General features: G+C 35.2%; 2 protein-coding genes, 1 long non-coding RNA gene and 1 pseudogene across 4 annotated transcripts; 2 read left to right on the top strand and 2 right to left on the bottom strand.

Moving 5' to 3' along the window:
- Nucleotides 1-4: 4 nt before the first annotated feature.
- LOC110645861 (hypersensitive-induced response protein-like protein 1) lies at nucleotides 5-4,653 on the top strand. Of its 2 annotated transcripts, none has more exons than XM_058132462.1 (6): nucleotides 5-172; nucleotides 1,377-1,570; nucleotides 2,025-2,145; nucleotides 2,299-2,390; nucleotides 2,530-2,626; nucleotides 3,954-4,653. In XM_058132462.1, exons 2-6 carry the CDS (start codon nucleotides 1,382-1,384, stop codon nucleotides 4,310-4,312), a joined length of 858 nt encoding a protein of 285 aa, XP_057988445.1. In that variant the 5' UTR covers nucleotides 5-172; nucleotides 1,377-1,381; the 3' UTR covers nucleotides 4,313-4,653. The 2 variants fall into 2 exon arrangements, with proteins under 2 accessions (XP_057988445.1, XP_021654817.2); XM_021799125.2 differs by lacking the exon at nucleotides 5-172 and adding an exon at nucleotides 842-924.
- A 646-nt stretch (nucleotides 4,654-5,299) lies between these two features.
- LOC110645863 (mitochondrial outer membrane protein porin of 36 kDa) lies at nucleotides 5,300-6,933 on the bottom strand. The gene is made up of 5 exons (XM_021799130.2): nucleotides 6,773-6,933; nucleotides 6,576-6,662; nucleotides 6,189-6,250; nucleotides 5,776-6,017; nucleotides 5,300-5,679 (listed from the first exon to the last, which is right to left on the bottom strand). Exons 1-5 carry the CDS (start codon nucleotides 6,819-6,821, stop codon nucleotides 5,370-5,372), a joined length of 750 nt encoding a protein of 249 aa, XP_021654822.1. The 5' UTR covers nucleotides 6,822-6,933; the 3' UTR covers nucleotides 5,300-5,369.
- A 1,881-nt stretch (nucleotides 6,934-8,814) lies between these two features.
- LOC131171948 (uncharacterized) lies at nucleotides 8,815-11,091 on the top strand. Its single transcript, XR_009142611.1, has 3 exons — nucleotides 8,815-9,302; nucleotides 9,384-9,574; nucleotides 10,140-11,091. It is a non-coding gene; the product is annotated as an uncharacterized LOC131171948 (long non-coding RNA).
- Nucleotides 11,092-11,098: 7 nt separating this feature from the next.
- Nucleotides 11,099-13,922, bottom strand: LOC131171947 (protein QUIRKY-like; annotated as a pseudogene).
- Between the last annotated feature and the right edge of the window lie 31 nt (nucleotides 13,923-13,953).

The raw sequence follows: 13,953 nt of genomic DNA, 5'->3' as shown, positions 1-13,953 counted from the left end.
TAACTCCCAGAGTGAGTTGAATGAGTGGCTCTGCTCGTTTACTGGTGCGTAAACCCACAGAGAAGGCAATATCTGTGTGCCTTTGCCTGGACCGTAGCCACTCACAATACTTTCTTTCTTCCATAACTGCCACTTTCTTCCTCTCTACGAATTCCATTATTTCAAAGCAGAGGTAAAACCTTCTTTCCTCCCAATTTCTCTTTCCTTATCTGCCTTGACCAATTTCACTAACCCTCCCCTTCCTCAACTGACCTCTGATTTTCATATTTCATTATTTTATTTATCGATGAAAAGGGAATCCTTTTTAACCTTATCAACAAACACACAAGAAATACCATCTGTTGTTTTTCTTTCTATTTTTTTTTTTGGCAGTTTGATATAATCATGACGATGATTTTGAGGTTTACTTCAACCAGAAATTCATTTCTATCCATATAATAATTTGTTGGGGTGTTTAAAATCAAATTTGCAGCTTTTGATACAGCTCAGACATCTAACCTTTTATGGCAATATATACCAATAAATTTGTAAGGCCTTTTCTATGATGATGACTTCCCGTTGCCGGCACACTGTCTATAATTTTTATAATCTTCTTGAGTTGTCTTTCCTGCCATTTTCTCGCTCTTTGCCTTTCAGTGTGCTTGTCACTTTCAAGTCTCTTTCTTTCAAAACAACAAACGCATCTTGTGATTCCCTTAGTTTATGGCTTTTATTTTAGCTGGCTATCGACTTTTCTATTCGTATTTCCTTAGGATTTATGTAAGTTCTTAATTAGTTTTAGGATTTATATTTGGGAAGCAAGGTAACCCCAACCCTACCGCATCCTGCGCCCCGCGCCCCACCCCCAACCTCGTCAATAATAATCAGTAATTTTCTCTCAGATTTGAGTTCAAAGTTCTGGAGAAGTTGCAGGAAGTTTTCCAGGTTTTGGTCTATTGCTAGATTTTTTTCCCCGCACTTATCTGTTGTGTCAAATTTGATTCTGGTGACAGTTGGAACTACTATTTATTTTCCACTTCTCCTGTCACTTTTCACTTTTTTTGAAGCGTAAAATATATGTTATTTTTGTTTTAGCATTTAGATTATTTTCCTATGAGACCTTGAGCTTGTTTTAGGGAAATTTAGTCACCATTAGCTCACTTACATTTCAAATACCATAAATAAGTCTTCTAGTTTCAGATTGAATGTAGGAATTTCGTGATTCTATTGAGTGTGAATTTTGTTTTTCTGTCTTTGCTGTCTGGTAAAGTATGTTGATTGGGATATTATAGATTCAATGTGTACTCCTTTTTAAAAAAAATTGCTAATCATTGTGAAATATCATGTTTTAGTTTCACTTTGACTTACATGTTATTTTGGGATGTATTGGACTGTAGAGAGGATGGGTAATCTGTGTTGTTGCGTGCAAGTTGACCAGTCCACAGTAGCTATCAAGGAGAGATTTGGGAAATTTGATGAAGTTCTTGACCCTGGATGCCATTGCCTACCTTGGATTTTTGGAAGCCAGCTTTCCGGCCATCTGTCACTGAGGTTGCAGCAGTTGGATGTTCGTTGTGAGACCAAGACAAAGGTCTGTCTATTTCAAGAATGATAGTTTAACCTTGGGAGCTGCTGGGTGGTTTTGAATATTTAATATTTCTGGATGCTTTTTGGTTGGTATTAAATCCTTTTTTGAATATTTCCTTGGTTCTAAATTTCTAATCTTGTAGGCTTGAATCATTTAACCAATTTGGGCACATAATGATGAAGAGAAAAAACAGGGAGCTATTTCTTTTGTTCATTTCTCTTCAGAATTCAGGGACTGTTGTGATTCTTTTATTTTTACAACTTCACCCTCTGTTTTCACATCCTTTTTATCTTATTTTTCTTTGGGGGATTTGGGTTGGAAAGGGAGTAGGTCAACCACAAAACCACGTCTGTGCTACCTTTAGTTTTGTAATTGTGCTGAATTGCTGATTGATGTTACACATACCCCTAATGTTGGCAGCTGAGACAAACTGACCCTTCTTTCCATTTATTTTCAGGACAATGTATTTGTTAATGTTGTTGCATCTATTCAGTATCGCGCACTGGCAGATAAAGCAAGTGATGCTTTCTACAAACTCAGCAACACTAGAACCCAAATCCAGGCCTATGTTTTTGATGGTATATGATACTTCTCATCAATAATGCATGATTGTATAGACATGGATATGTATGTTTTCATATAAACATGGATACATACTTCTTTTGACATTTGATTCTCAATCATCTTATTCAACCCATAATGAGCTCAACTACTTTGGCCCATAATTTTAGTAATTAGGGCAAGTGTTCCAAAACTTGATCTGGATGATGCTTTTGAGCAGAAGAATGAAATTGCCAAAGCTGTGGAAGACGAACTTGAAAAGGTAAATAAACTTAAAGATATGTTTTTTTTTTTTCTCCATATTGTGAAAGCAAACGTATAGTAGTGATGAAACTTTTGTTAGTTGAGAAATTCAAGTCTCATAAATATGTAACAATGTGGTGTTCAATGATATTTGTCAGGCTATGTCTACTTATGGATATGAAATTGTGCAAACACTCATTGTTGATATAGAACCAGATGAGCATGTAAAGCGGGCAATGAATGAAATAAATGCAGGTAAAACATTTAGTATGTCGATAGCGAGCTGATTATTTTCCCACCCATAAAAAACTCTCCATATACTTATAATGCAGACTATTGAACATCAATTGTGCCATCATTGTGAACCCTTCCTCTATTTTTTGATCTCTTCTTTATCCCTTCAATTCTTTACTTGAAATTATAAGAGATTCTTTCAATCACAGAAATGCTTAATCTCCACCATCTTCTTTAGGCGAGCAGAAGAATGAGGATTGTGATTAAAAAAGTGATTTGCTGCTATCAAGAAAGTGAATTTCTCCCAACCTTTCTAATATTTAGTATAAAGTATCAAACTTCGGTTTTGCATTTATGCTAGAGTCTGGACAACATTCAAACCCATGGAGACAGATCAAGAAAGGGGCTATGACAGACTTCAATAACTTTTCCATCAAAACCAAAATCCTATGCGGAGCACAATTCAAAAAGTGCGAAAAAGTATGGTTTTGGGGAGTGGAGGCACATGATACATCAGGAAGATTAGATTCAAGATAGAAATTTGGATGACTATTATTACTTTTTTTTTTTTTTGATAATTCATAATTTTATTAAAATTAATAAAATTAGGAAAGACTTAGCAAAATAATTCAGACTAAACCATGCCAATAGACTAACCTAGAACACCCAACCTAAGGCTTATAATGCTAAGTGAAAAAACCTAGACCATTACAAAAATACCTCTGCAATACAAAAAGTCTGCAACTTAAAAGATATTCAAGCACTCCTAACCAGAGGAAACACAAATCAATTTCAGAACAAGAATACATGCCTAAGGTTACAAAAATCCTAATACTACAGACTCCATCGATTTTCAGTTCACCCCATCAGCTAGAGTCTACATCTGAGAACAGAGGTGAGAACAGGAGATTTGGAAGCTTGATTAATCATTGTTGTATTTAATAGGTTTGAGGTCTTGTTCTGTGATTTAAGGTTTTAATTGGAAATTGGATCACTAAATGCATCTATTGGGAAACTCTAGAATATGTCAGTCAAAGAATGTTCTTGTTTTTCAACTGAGTTGTTAGTGTTCCCTTCAGTCAACATTTAATTTCAAAGTTTAAATTTATTGGTTTGGGTTTTTGAAGTTCCAATAGTTGTTCAAAGGTGCTTCTGTTCCCTATGGATGCCACACACATTGGTTGTTCTGCAATGTCCATAATAAATCAAGATTGCAACTCTTAGATTAATTATTGCCTGTGGTCCAACTATCTCAATTTGAACACTTGATCTTGGAGAACATTGTCTCTCTTTATTATATCATATCTTACTTGATATGTTTTTTCTGATTAACTTGTTGCTTTCTTAGCTGCAAGACTGAGGGTGGCAGCAAATGAGAAGGCAGAGGCTGAGAAGATTCTCCAAATTAAGCGATCTGAGGGTGATGCTGAAGCAAAATATCTTGCTGGGCTGGGTATTGCTAGTCAGAGACAGGCAATTGTGGATGGATTAAGGGATAGTGTGCTGGGTTTCTCTGAAAATGTACCAGGCACCACTGCAAAAGATATCATGGACATGGTCCTTGTCACTCAATATTTTGACACAATGAAGGAAATTGGTGCTGCGTCTAAATCATCTGCAGTGTTTATTCCTCATGGACCTGGTGCTATACGTGATGTTGCTTCTCAGATTCGTGATGGACTGCTCCAGGCTTCTGCCCACCAGTAACTGAGGTACATTTGCAGCTTTATGGCCTTATGGGTTTGTGTTGACAGGAGCTTTATAAGCGTTACTTCCTTTTGTTTTTTGGGCAAAGGTTTCAAATGTTGAGGTCTTGTTATGTGATGACACTTGCATTTCACTTGCCTCCTTGGTTCACAAATTATGCGAGTTGCATGAGTAGTGGTTCTCTCTATCGTACACTCCATTCACTAAAGAAAACGTTTTGTGTAATATCTTCACAATTTCAGTGTGCAAGAACCAAGAAGCTTGTAAATAAACACAGCATGAATAATAGCTTTGTAAATTGAACTTTATATAATTGTATTGTTTTCCAACAGTGGTTGATATTGTTCGTGTTTTGGAGTTAGTGGTAAACTTTGTTCTTTACCTTTCTGGTTCAATGGTAAAGAGACTTGCTTTATAAAAGAAGCGAGCGCCACACATAATAGGGAGTAGGGACTCTAATCAGTCAATAAACCCTAGTATTAGGTTTAAGGTTTTTAAGATGGGACCAAATGTATGTACTTTTGTAATTAACTCTTTTTAAAAAAAAAAATATTTTTTTAATAAAAGAAGCATAAATAATAAGAAAATATATATAAAAAAATTTTCAATTCACATAATCAAATATCATCCCTTTTCTTTAGTAGTAGGTTCCAATTTATGTTCAATTTTCAAGTCTGAAGCTTCTGGATTAGCTCAAAGACGAGAATTCTTCGAGACAAATCTGTTGCCACTGGCACAAACAGACTGCATTTTGCATATTTTCTTGTTTCCAATAGCTGATAAAATTTCTTGTGTTCTTATTCGTCGTTTAATCATTTTTAATTTAAAGGAAGGAAATTCAAAGTCCAGCGACTCTATGCATCAAAATCGCTGCTCAAGTTGTCCTTCTTCGTTTTGTATATCCGCATGTTTTGTACATACTCCGCTAATCACTTTCCCCAACGTTTGTTGTATTAATAAAGGAATACAAAAAATAAAAACTATATATAAATCTTGATGGAATGGAGGCTGTCATATAAACTCAAAATAACAGTATTTATTCTCAAGCGAAGCCGCTCTAGAGATTGAAATTTATGGACATTCCAATCTTAGAAATTTTGTTTGCAGCCCTGAAATCCAACTCCCCTGTTGCGGCTACTAGGAGCTTTTCCCACAGTTCCATCCGAATTAGCCCACCAATTTTGGCTTCATTGTTCACACGAACCTTCATCAATGTAAATGGAAAAAAGGAATGTTGTGCGCCAACTGTAACTGTGGTTGCTCCATTTTCTGAAAAATTATGATTCAATTCAGCTGCAATGGCAGTCGTGGTAAGGGGATTGAACGTATAGTGACAGGAAGCTTTTACAGCATCAAGTTTGTCATCCCTGCATTTACAAGAAGATAACAGATTAAAAATTTTAGACCAAAGTCCCATCCTGTAAGATTTTTTTCTTTCTGAGACTGGTAATGGGATTGCTCACAAGTTCAAGGCAGAAATAAGGAAGGGACTGTTGAAGCTCAAACCAGCACTGAATTCATCAAAATTCCTTGTTGCTACATTGAAGGAAATGTCAGTCCCAAGAGAGAAAAAAGTGTTTCCTGCTAAACCTGATAAATTTACAAATGGGTTATATCCCTTTCCTCTAAAGGGTCCCTGTTCACATGCCTGCATTTCAACGCCTGCAGCGATCCCGAAATAGTCACCCAAGAATCTGAGTTCCACCTGTTATTTGCAGACACCATTGCCTTCAGAGGACTCATATGTCTATATTTGTCTTAATGTAATACATTAATTAGCCTTGGTCTCATCAGGAAGTTCTCAAACATGATTGTTAACAACATTGACATGAAAGATCTTCAGATGCATAAGTTGACAAAATTTCAATTTTATTACCTTACAAGAATCAGGAATTGTGAATCTGAAAAATGTTGTGACTCCAGGCAAAATTTCCGGTGCTGCAACAGTAATGGAAACGAACCAAATAATTATTAGGTAATTGAGAAAAATAAGAAGGAATAAACTTAGGGAGAAAGAATGTTCAAAGAATTGATTCCTATATTAGTCATTAATGTTCTAGGAGAATAGGAGAGAATCTGCAAACTTATAAGATGAAATGAAATGTCAGAAAGGGATATGCAATGCACTGTCCACCATTTTCCAACATCTTTAGCCCCAGAAATTCCAATAAAGAAACAAGAAAGCATGCACAACTCATCCAATCCCATAGCTGGATATAACAATAGAGAAAATATGCTAAAAGATCAAGTAGAAATACATTACTTTCACATGAGAGATCAAAATTCCACTTGATGTTCCGGTAATGAAAATGAGTTTTTGGTTGATGAGCGTAATCTCTGTAGAGAAGATCTAGTGAAAATGTAAACAAACCTATGAGTAATTTATCAAGAAAAGTAAAGTTCAAAAAGATAATGTAGTAGAAAGCAAGACAGGATGTGAAGAGAAGAGAAGACGATAACCTCTGGCCTTTTTGCCAATATCCTGGTATAAACCTGGACAATTGCTCATTTCTTTTAATTAAAAATTTAAGAACAATCTGAGTCAAAATTTTCTTTTAACCTGTTATGAGTTGCTGGAAGGAAAATATATTGAAAATAGATAGAGAGAGCCAAGAGGAAATTTCCTCATACTTACAAACTTACTAACATTTGTAGATAGGGAAACTTCCAAGAACCCTTCAACTTTTATTGATGGAACCTAACTACCCTGCATTAAGATTTCTCACCTGGAGTTTCATCATTTCATTTACATTTTGAAGATGGCGCTTGAAGATGGTGACAATACAGAAATGTTATAACAAACACTGATAGTCAGAACTATAGTACATTAACAGTACACCAAACTTGCCTGCTCTCTGGAACATTTCAGTACAGGGAATGCAGATAATGCTATAATAAGTAGCAAGTAGCATAAAGTATTTGTTCTAATATAGTATGGGTCTTGCCTACGTAGCAAAATACAGAAGATAGTAGCTATAACGAGTCTTTTTTCCTTTTCTTTTTTTCATTTTTCTGGAGTGGGTATTCTGGCACTGGGGGTAGGATTTCAGGGTGGGGGTAGACTTGACCAATTGCATTTGTATTTTATGGAATTAGCTATAGTACAATAGAGCACTGGGGCAGAGTAAATTGCTTCATCAACTCCCCATGTGAATGAAACATCCCCAAGTATGATGTCCTCATTCCTCAAAACTCTTTCTGGGCAATACCTTGGAAAACAAATTTTATGACATCTAGATGACGCCACGATGATGGCAATTACATCCCAAATAATGTATGTTCTAAGATAATGGAACTTCTACCTGAGAAACAATATCTGATTTAGAAGAATCATAATCGCAAACACTTGGTAGCCACTGGGTCCGGCTTGCTCGTCTAACCAATTCCTTTTCACACCGGACCCTCTAGTTTGAGGAATTCTTGCATGAAAGAAGAGGCAATATTACCCAGAAATAAAAAATAAATAAAAATTATCCTATTAATATTGACGACAGTTCTAACCTATTTAGTGAAGGGAAGTGTGAATATACTTAAAATTTTTATATAATTATATTAGTATATTTATTTTATTTATTAAAATTTCAATAAATATGAAATCTTTTCTATTATTTTATAAAAATTATTAACTTTTAATAATATATTTTTTAAAAATACCTTTTATCATCATAATTATTAAATAATGAAATTAAATAAATTTATAAATTGTATATATTTTAATTTTAAATTATTAAATAAGTTAAAATTTTTCTAAAATTAAAAAAAAAAAAGATAAATTTTTAAAAAGCGGATCTTCTTTTCTATTCAGAAATTATGGAAAATTCATTTACAAATTCTGCAAATGTTTTATACTAAAAGATATCATTTTTTTTTTTTTTGAAATCACCTTCATTTTTAATTTAAGTATTGTGAGATAATATACTAAAAAAATTATTATTATTATTTTATCAACCGGATAAGAAATATCTTGAGGAAATGGAGAAGTGAAATTGTGGAAGAAGAGAAAATCCAACAATCTTCAAGGATATTATGATGATTATCTTGTCATTCTCAAATTAGCAACACATGGTGAACAACATTTGGCCTCAATCCCTACTTATCAAATTACATAATTTTATTAAAAAAAAAAATCTCACAAACTTTCAATTTAATTTCATGGATGTGGGATGGGTTCCTTTTTCCTAACGCAGAGATTTTTACATTTTGGATGAAACATGAAAATTGAGTGATATATCCTGGGTTTCCGTTCTAAACAACTCCTCACCAAATCAGGCTACCGAGTATCATCAATTTTATAAAAATTCCACCTCAGTCATGTCTCTTTTCTAATCAAGAAACATGACATTAGTGGTGAATCATTATATTAAGATATATGTGCATTGTGCAATGCATGTTCTGTTGTTTATGTTAAGTACTAACATGAAAATGTAAAGACTATGAATCTTGCACCTCTATTTCTCCATGGACAAAGCTAATTAATTCCAAGTGGATTAATGTCTCTTAATTATCATTAATCACCTCTCTTATCGAACCCATATATAAGATGGTGGATTGCGGTTGGCAGGTGGTGCATGGAACCTTGCTTGAATATTTTCTATCATGGGAGTGGTTTATGTGGGGAAATTTTTTGCTATATAAGGAGAGCATTTTATGAGATGGATGAAGTGGTTTTCCACTAGCTAATCAAAGATTAAGTGGTTCAAGTGAAGATAATTGCAATGTTTGGAATAAAGCTTGGTCTGTGACCAATGCAGTACTTTATCTCTGTTTCTGCTAGCTATTGCATTGCTCCCGGACCAAGCTTCATTCCCTACATAAGTTATCGAATTAATTTTTAATTTCTTGATGTTCAATGGATCATCATAATCTTTCTTTCTTTGTTTCTTTACTGTGCTCTCTTTTTCAATGGAATTCAGGCTTCTTTTTTTTTTTTTTTTTCTATTTACAGTTGATTAATCAGTAATTTATCATTCTTGCTGCAGCTATAAAAAAGGTACAGTGTTATTTTTGCATTAATTATTATATAAACTACTTAATTAAATTCCTAAATTTCAAATTTTTTTCATCTCTTCAGGAAAGACAGGGTGCTGAAGTAGTTCATTCGCATGGTTTCGCTTTGGCAGAATTAATTTTTCAACTTCTTGGAATATATAACAATTTCCTCTTTCTTTACATTCAGTGGGTCTCTCCCTTCCCACCTCGTCCACCTCTTGCTGTGGCCTACTCTCAAAGCCTTATGTTATTTTGAAGCTCTGCGACGCCAAGGTCAGCACGCTAAGGATTTATGTACTTGTGAAAAATTGGATTAATTTTTTGAAAAAAAAAAAAAAAGAAAATATAGTTTTATATTCACATATATTAATTTTCTGCATCGGGAACTAAAAATCAGCTTTTCAATTTTTTAAATTTTAATTAAAATTTAGAAAATAATTTTTATTTTTCACTATTTTCCTTTATAACAAATATTTTATTTTCCAAGGGTTTCCAAGTAGAAAATTATGACTATTTTATAATCAAAATTATATTATAACTTTTTAATATTTAAAATTAAATAATTATTTAAAAAATATTTATTTATAAAAATTAAAAATTAATTATATTATTTAAAATAAATAAATAAATAATACATATTAAAATTTTATAAATAAAATAAAATTTTTAAATATGTTTTGTAATAATTTATTTTTTTAATTATAAAATATATGAATAATTTTTAAAATTTTTTTAAATTAAAAAAAGAATCTATAAACACGTTTCCCCTACTTTTCATAAAAAAATGAAAAATGAAAAATAAAAAATTATTTTTCATATCTGTGGCCTTTGTTACTAGGTTTTTCTATGGGGTCTTTATTAACCCCTGTTCTTCCCTGCAAGTTGATCCCGGTGACTGCCCTCTAGAAAATGGTGGCGATAGCGACAATCTATGACTGCTCTGTTTCTTTCTACCATAGCCAGGCTTTGGCATGTTAAACTGGACTCGTGTGCTAGGTTTGGGAACCTTTAATTTAAGCCATGGATTGATTTATCTTGTGAGATGGGCTTCATTAGTTTCTAAACCTTTTGTTTGGTCTATTTTAGCTCTTATATACCCATTAATGATATTTACACCTTTTGACGGAAATAGAAAATGCCTGAACCTTGGTGTCAAGCTTTTCAAGCTCAACCCTTAGTTTTGCAGTGTCCTTATCTTCAGGATTCTTTTTCTTATTCTCTTCTCCACCATCTTTTTTTATCCTCCTTATCTTCGTTGTCCATGTCTTTAAATTTCTCCTCCTTCCCCTTTGTTTTTAGATTTTCTTTGTTCTCCTTTTTAACACGAGTTTTAGGTTATTGAATTTGATTGTGAATTGGGCTTTAATCTGAGGCCCTTTATATGTATATATGATAGGAAATATTGAGAGAGAAAACGATAATTTAATCCTTGGTTTTATGTATATATTCTCTTGAGTTGCGATGTATTAAGTAGGTTTGATGGGGAGGATTACAAAATAAGGATGCGTCATGCATGGCATTAGCGCCTAAACTATAAGCCTCCCTATTGCCAGAGTCTCTAACACAATGAAAATAAACATGATCCACATAAGTGGAATATTGAATTACATCTAACAAGACATCATGAATATATTGAGGACCAACAGATTTTCTTATGGCATTGATAACATACCGAGTTATGATAGACACACCTCAATACTCTTTTTAACAAACAAAAAAACAATTGAAAATTATTAAGAAACATTGGTGATTGGGTGGGTCTTCAATGGATGAGGGGAGAAAGTCTAGTGAAGATAGAGCAAAGATGGGATTCTATTCCTTCACAGAGGGAATAAGGAGAACAGAGTAATGATTTTGGCCATCTATAGGAATAATTAATTTAACCATGATTTAAGAGGAAATGGTTCAAAACATTTTAAATCATGATTTGAGATGGGTAACTGTCTTATTACCATCTCTAGCAATGATGCAAGTAGGATTATGAATTTGTTTTAAAAAAAAAAAAAAAAAAACAAATTGATATGCTTATGTTGTAATTGATAGCCAAAATAATTTGTGAGACTTACCATATTTCACTGCATTTACTGAAAGTATCAGCTAAGGCCTAATAGTGGAAATTTCATTTTATATCAGGAAAAAGATCTCTGTCGTTTGAGTTGTAGAATCTGTACAAGGCAAAATGTAAGACATGTTTTGAAAGGCTTCCTTCAGGTGCAGTGCCAGTGAATTATTTTTGTGGCCCAAGTAATGACTCTCAGTCACTCAGTGGACTGAAAATACTGTACTCTATAGCCCCATGGCCATACATGGCCCTCAAAGTCAAACTTGTTCGAAAATTATGTCTCAAAGCTGCCAATTGCCAACCTTGCATCTTGACTCCTAACATTTCATGTCCACCAATTGTTGCTACATTATGGCCACCACTGCAAAGTAAAAGGGAAATTCATTTTTGTGTATTGCAACTGAGAACTTCTGGCAGAGCTCAATACACTACAATCCGGTTATCAGCACACAAAAATGAAACCAGATGAGAAAGAAGAAATAGAAAAATGTTAAAATAAAAATACAGTTTATAGGTTAGAAAGTAATATTTCAAATGTTCAAACTTCTGCGACGCCATTAAAGCAAACTCCCTCTTTCCCTCCCATTTAACTGGCTTAAAATTTCCTTTTCTTCCTGCTTCAATCTGCCTCTGCCCTCACTCCATTCTCTTATTCCAAGTTTTTCAACCTTTAATCCATTAATTCAATTAGGGGGGAAAAAGACACATTATGCCAACTTGCCACTTTTTTTCTACGAATTTTTCTTTTTCAACCAAAAGCAGTCTTTTGTTGTTTCAGCTTTTAAGTCCTTTGTTGTTTCAGCTTTTAACTTCTCCCCCGCCCCGGCCCCAGTGCGTCACAATTTGGTGCCCAAAAATTTTTGGTAATTTCGACTATCTATTACCATATATCCAAATCTACATTAACCTATCCAATAAGCTCGGAAGCCCCAGGAAGAAGTTCAGGCTGGCCGGCGGCATTGGGTTCCGGAACATTGGGTGCCGCAAATAGTAGAATCCTAAGGCCACAGCAACCATTTTTGGTGGCACTACAGAAAGAATTATGGTTGTAGACAAACACGCCGCTATGAACAACTTTGTGGCTCGTGGGTCCCTCCAACTCACCTAGCTTGAATCCGCTCTCCTTGGGTTGCGAAATCACCCAAAACTGTTTGGACGCGGGCAGCCAAAATACATATCCGATCATATCTGGCCCTGATTAGTTCCGGTGATTATGAGCTTGGAATTGCATCAAATTCTTCATCCAGGTCATCCGATTCCAATGTCTCCGCTTGAGATAATCTTATATCCACACCCGCTGGTATCTTGGGCCTAAACCTATAGTACCACATACCAATTAAGAACATGTACAAGAACCCGGTAGGAACAATCAAATCCTAGTATCAACAAGCACCAAATACAAAACGTGAACCAAAACTGTTGTAACCGGGCTTTTCCATCTTCGGATATTATGCAACCATTTCGCCAATCCGATTGCCCACGCAAGAACAGCTACGATCCGAAACCAATTTGCCTTACTCTTTCTCATGCTCCACGTGTGAGAATCCGCATCCAACATGTAATGGACCACCTCAGGCTCCAGTGGTGGTTCAGACACGCAATTCCTCTTGCTGGGCCACTCCAAGTGGTCGTAGATAGTGCATCCTAGGAAGCAATGACTGAACGTACACGGTGCAAGCATCTGATAATAAACTCGGGCAGGCGAACCGAACCGCTATTTCTAATCTCACCCATTTTCTTCAAACCGGTTCTTTGTAAAACCAACAGAGGATAGGAATTGGTATAAATCTTGTTGCTTTCCAGGGTGGATACCCGTATCCGGGCTTTACCTATACGGGTTTCTAACTTATGTTCTGACAGGTCAGCAAAAATACGACTATTGTCAAATACACCAATGGTCAAAACGGTGCAAGGGTCATAAACCTGCCACGTGTACTGATCATTCCAGCGTGGATCAAAACTGTCCATGATGGCTCTCGTGCGGACCCACCTTTTGCCGTTTTTAGCTACAGAGTAAGCATTAGTGGAGCTCTTGCTTCCTCGGTTTATGTTATGTTTCATGGGCTGTTCTTGTGGTAGCCGTGCATCCTTATCTAACGGAGGCAGAGACTGTTGATCCTCGACTAGCAACTCGTCATAGTAACAAAATTTTAATCCAATCTCGCCTCTAATCCAGCTAAACACACTCTTCTTCTCGAGAGGGAAATAAACGAGCCCTCTTCTCCTCTCTTAGCAAATTGAGAACCGTACAACTTGAGCCTCCCCAAGAAGTGGTTTTTCAGGCCGCTGCCGTGGCCATACTTCTTATCATTAAAGACCTCGATTTCGAGCTCATCGAAATCCATATTATCCGGGTCAGAGACAATAAACTCAAGCGTCTCGTTCCACATTTTGGATTGAGGTCCCGATACTTGGTGGAGGTTCGCTTCCTCTGTCCATCGAAACCAGCGATGACAAAAGGACTGGAGCTTCCCTGACCATCTTTAATAAGATCACGCGCATCGAATACTTGGATGAGCGGCTTGCGAAGGGTGCTGGGAGTTGAGACGGCGTTGTCATAGTCTCATTTTTGTGGGTTAACAGAAATTAA

Source organism: Hevea brasiliensis, chromosome 13 (assembly GCF_030052815.1).
Source record: "Hevea brasiliensis isolate MT/VB/25A 57/8 chromosome 13, ASM3005281v1, whole genome shotgun sequence".
In the NCBI taxonomy this organism is placed as follows: Eukaryota; Viridiplantae; Streptophyta; class Magnoliopsida; order Malpighiales; family Euphorbiaceae; genus Hevea; species Hevea brasiliensis.
Note: the sequence above shows the minus strand (reverse complement) of the source record. Positions and strands in the feature narration are given on the sequence as shown.